This window comes from Hydra vulgaris, chromosome 02 (genome assembly GCF_038396675.1).
Source record: "Hydra vulgaris chromosome 02, alternate assembly HydraT2T_AEP".
NCBI lineage: Eukaryota > Metazoa > Cnidaria > Hydrozoa > Anthoathecata > Hydridae > Hydra > Hydra vulgaris.
This window is the reverse complement of record NC_088921.1, coordinates 26,792,508-26,797,204: the sequence shown is the minus strand read 5'-3', so window position 1 is coordinate 26,797,204 and position 4,697 is coordinate 26,792,508. Positions and strand designations below refer to the sequence as shown.

The following is a 4,697-nucleotide window of genomic DNA, read 5'->3' as shown; positions in this document are numbered from 1 at the left end:
AAGAATCTGTCTTAAACATTTTTTCACTCCATCCAGTAATGATGACAGTATTGGTGTTGTGGAAATTGCATCTGAAGCTCATCAGACAGTCGAAAAGACTCCCAATGATCTTAAGTTACGTCTTCTCGCTTCCTTAAAACATCGAACAACTTCAAACTTTGTTTCAAAGCTCAAAAACCCACCTAGAAAAAAAAGAGAATCCAATGCCCGACAACAAATCCGAGTCAATGATTTGACTGCTGATGAATTTAACAGCTACTTTACGACTGTAACTCAAATGGGAAAAGTTATGCATGTTAAAAAATGCGTTGAAACTAATCAAGTCATCATCGATTCGTTGTGAACAAAATTTTTCAATTTCAAGCAACCACCGTACTAAGAAACGGGAGAGAATGACAGCTGCAACTTTGAATGACTTAAGTCTTTTGAAAAGTTTTTTCACGAGTCAACGTTTATTTGATAAATGTAGAAAACTTAAGGTTCATTAATATAATAATAATAAAAAATTATAAAACACAAATTTTCGGAAAATTTCAGTTTATTTTTATAGTTCTTACATTTTTGAAAAAATCTCGGTTTTATCTTAGTTTCGTACGAAAATATCTCGGTTTTATCTCAGTTTCATACGAGATCTCGTCTCGGAAAAATATTACCTCTTATATCGAGATGAAAAAAAACCCTAGATTCTGAAAGCATGAATAAAACTTTCTTTTTGTTCCTTGTTCTGTTTCCTTCTGTTAGGTAATTTACAAGAAAACAATAAAATGGCGTAGATTTGAATTACTCTATTAACAGTTTTTTAAAATACTTTTAGATAATAAACAATTTTATATACAAAGTTATACGATTTATTATAGTTTTATGTTTTATTATAGTTATATGAACTTGTTATTATATTCTAATCGAAATTATTTGAAAAGTATATTTACAGGTGCTAAGCAAATATATCAATTCACGGAGGTTGTTATTGACAAATAAATTTTAAACAATAAAAAAACACCGTTTCACGAATTAAATAAAAAAATCACAACTTTTTATTATTTTTTTGCTGCTGTTTTAATCCAAACTTGTTGAACGTCTGGAGGGCCTAGTATTTGATACCCGCTGAATGCTAAATGTAAAACGCATACACATTAATTATGTTAATTAAATTTTTTCAAAAGGTTTTTCAACAGATTTTTAAAATAAGTTTACCTGACGAGTCCCCTCCAGGAACATCAAAGAGCGCATTTCGATGCCTTGCTTCATAATTGAGTTGTTCAATACTAAAGCGTTTTTTTGGTTCAACTGGTTTAATTACTTTTACATCCAACGATTTTTTAATTGCTAATGGGATCTTGGTAATTAAAGATAAATTTTTTGGTGTTGTTGATGTTGTTATTGTTGTAGTTGTTGTTTTAGGGATTTCAGTTGTTGTACCGGTTGTTGTTTTATCCAATTTTACTTGGGTTTTTGTCGTAGGTAGAAACGGATTAAAAGTTGGACCAAAATTTTCTTCAGTCCTTCTTACACAGGGTTCACTAATACATATAGGATTGCCAACATGGTTTCCTTCAATACGTGAGCTAGTCAGCATAACCGGAACATTATTGTAAAACTTCATATCTGATTTAGATAATGGTTTCTCGACAATAAATTCTGGAGGTAGAACAAATTCGTGAGTTACTTTTGAAGCAGCGTCAGAAACTTCGTGACTTGATACAAAACTGTGGACGGAATTTTCGTCTCTTGGGCTTGTGTATATTTTAACTTCATTTATAACAGTGTAACCGACAAGTCTAGTAGTTACAACAACTCGTGGTAAGTAACAAACAGTACCTTTAATGTTACCACTTTCATATGGTAAATCTTCCTTTGTAGACTTATTTGTTGTTTTTGTTGTCACCGTTGTAGATGTTGAAGTTGTCGTCGTTGGCGTAGTTGTTGACTGAGGCGTTCCCGTATTTTCATGGGAATTACTATAATCAACAATTGTTGTAAAGTTGGCTATAATTTCGTTCCTACCTAAGGCTTTTTGCGATTTTGTTGACTGACTTGATAGTTTCATCTCCTCTTCTTCGTAATTGCTTTTTTCTTTGTCAACTTCAAGAGCTACAGGAAAACCCGGAGGAAAATCTACTTTATTATTAATAGTACTTCCAATGTAATATGATAAACCTTTATATGCTGCCTCAGCATTTTCTTCACTTTCAGGTATATTTAATTCCGAGCTCGGCACTTTAGTTTTTTGTAAATCATTTTTTTCTGCTTCAGGTGAAAAGTTATTCATTTCTGGAGGCCAATTGTTGACTTCTGGATGCCAAGTGTTAACATTCTCCCACATATTTTGTTGAGGAGCGTACTGAAATTGAGCTGGAGGTTCGTAGTCTACACATTTGAAAACATAAAGAATTTAGAAAAAATTTTAAACGATGGACAAATTAACATAATTTCAAATCCAAAACAAGCCTCACTTGGTATAGCAGGAATAAATTGCCGTTTGGAAATGATGTCATGGTTGTTATACTCAAATTTTTTTTTTTCTGTCTTCTTCTTTCCAAGTACTATAATATTTTACAAAAAGTATTTTTAATATAAGTGGTTCATATTTATTTATTTTAGAATTATATATCAATCAAATTACTTACATATATGCGCGCGTGTACATGCGCGCGTGTGTTTTTTTTAAATAGTAAAATATGTATTTAAATAATAAGTGTAAATAAGTTCTTTATTTTTGAGAATGATAGCCATCTTTTATTGTTCTCAAGGTAGTAAAATCTAATATAAAAGTGCATCTTTCAAATTTTATGCAATTAATAAATAGCCATATAACAAAATAGCGGTTGTACAAAATTTAATAAAATAAAGTATATAGCTCACCGAAGTGCACTTTTTTATGTTTAAATAAAAAAACTTTAAAAAAACTGCACCCTAATAATCTTTTGAACCATTTTCCAAACGGTTCACAAAATTAGTTAAAAAAAAAAAAAGATTTGAGCTGATAATAGCGTTCACACTTACTTCGATCACTAAACGCTGCTCCTTGACAAAATCCTACATGACAAATAAGAACTGTACATACAACAAGATATTTCATACTTTAAAGCAAAAGTTGTAAGTGTAGAGCTGCTGGAGAGGTTTATTAGTTTTGCACGCACGATCGCTTACTGCAAGTTTAACTAGATATGGTTCAATGAGCATGTCTTTGACATTGTATTTTATAATAAAAAAAATTATAAAGAGAAATTTCTTTGCAGTATACGGTTCTTTAGTTTTTGAAATAAATTTACTTTGACAATTAAACGAAGATATTAAAATACAGATCAGTTTTTTTAATATGCGTATTGCAAGTCTTAGGCGTGGTTGATTTCATCTCTAAATTTTCATACTTTTTAATGTTACTAAACCCGTTTTTAGCCTTTCAACGTAAGCAAGGACAATATTTTAAAAAAAGTCATCAATAAAACACTTTTCAGAACTTGTGAATTTTTTTTTTTTTCAATAATAATGATGTATTTTATAACATTTATAATGTTTATATATTTGAGGAATCCATTTGCAAAACGCGCTCAGTCCGAGTAAATTGACTGAGAAAACGAAGAAAAACTGAACTACGCTTAGTTGCGCATTACCAAAAGTTGACATTGATAGAAAGCGGTTTTAGATACCGTAAACCGAGGTAACTTTGTACCAATTTTGATAAATAGATAACTTTTTGAAAAAAAGGGACATTTTCCCAAAACTATTTTGATGCTCAAAGTTGTGCATTACTAATATCATTTAATTAGCAAAATGGTGTATGCATTGTATTCACCATATCTAAGATTTTATGGAAATAATGAGATGGTCAATGTGACCCGGCAATGGGGTAACTTTGTCATAGTAAACTAAAATAGTTTTTTTAGCATCGGATGTAAATTAAGTGTTATTTACCACATTTAATGTAATTTAAGCTTACAGTTAGCATTTATTTCAAAAAGGGTACCTAAAATATGTCATGAAATTAAAAAAAGGGACAACAAAAATAAACATAAACAGTATTAAAGAAACATATTAGCTAAAATAATTTGATTTTTTTAAATTATTTTTTTATTAAATGTCAGAAAAAGCAAAAAATAAGAGAGTACTAAAGAATAAACAAATAGTTTGTAACATAAACTGTTTTTTTTTTTTTAAATTTAGGCATCTCTTCAGTAATCTATCATAAATTCAATAGAGACTTATTCACCTTCAGATGCTGTTTCTGTTTCACTAACGTATTCTACAGAAATACATTAGTGGCCATAGGAATAGACACCCCTTCAAAATATATGAAAACTTCACCTTAGTGTGTTTTTTAAAAGAAAATAACCATATTTATGCGGTTTTCTATATTGGTTATTATTTTTTGATGTGTTTAGATTAAAAAAAACTTTTTAATCTAAACACATCAAAAATTAAATTTTGATTAAAGTTCACAATTTTAATATAAAACTATAACAATTTAATGGCAAAGTGGCAAGTTATGGTAAATTTATGTTTTACTGCTTACAAAACATGTTATTAAAAAAATGACTTATAAAAAAAAAAACTTCATATATTGTTGGATATCCATTTTTTTTTATTACTGCAGCAATCCTATGAGGCATTGAGTCCATTTAATTGCCCAAATCTTCAGTGCTGATCACGTGAAACCAGGACTTGATTATGGCCTCTATTAATTGTCGGTTGTTCCC

The 4,697-nt window shown here is 29.7% G+C and overlaps 1 protein-coding gene across 1 annotated transcript; it reads right to left on the bottom strand.

Moving 5' to 3' along the window:
- Window positions 1-705: 705 nt before the first annotated feature.
- Window positions 706-3,174, bottom strand: LOC100209746 (transcription initiation factor TFIID subunit 12). Its single transcript, XM_065790454.1, has 4 exons — window positions 3,004-3,174; window positions 2,454-2,543; window positions 1,195-2,367; window positions 706-1,111 (listed from the first exon to the last, which is right to left on the bottom strand). The coding sequence occupies exons 1-4, from the start codon at window positions 3,077-3,079 to the stop codon at window positions 1,038-1,040; spliced, it is 1,413 nt and encodes a 470-aa protein (XP_065646526.1). The 5' UTR covers window positions 3,080-3,174; the 3' UTR covers window positions 706-1,037.
- Window positions 3,175-4,697: the final 1,523 nt, after the last annotated feature.

Bases quoted from the DNA above. Each gene is read 5' to 3' on its own strand.
- LOC100209746 (XM_065790454.1), bottom strand. From the start codon at position 3,079: ATGAAATATCTTGTTGTATGTACAGTTCTTATTTGTCATGTAGGATTT. The intron at 2,544-3,003 runs GTAAGTGTGAAC...AAAATATTATAG, and splicing joins AGCAGCGTTTAGTGATCGAA to TACTTGGAAAGAAGAAGACA. The intron at 1,112-1,194 runs GTAAACTTATTT...TTTTACATTTAG, and splicing joins TCCTGGAGGGGACTCGTCAG to CATTCAGCGGGTATCAAATA.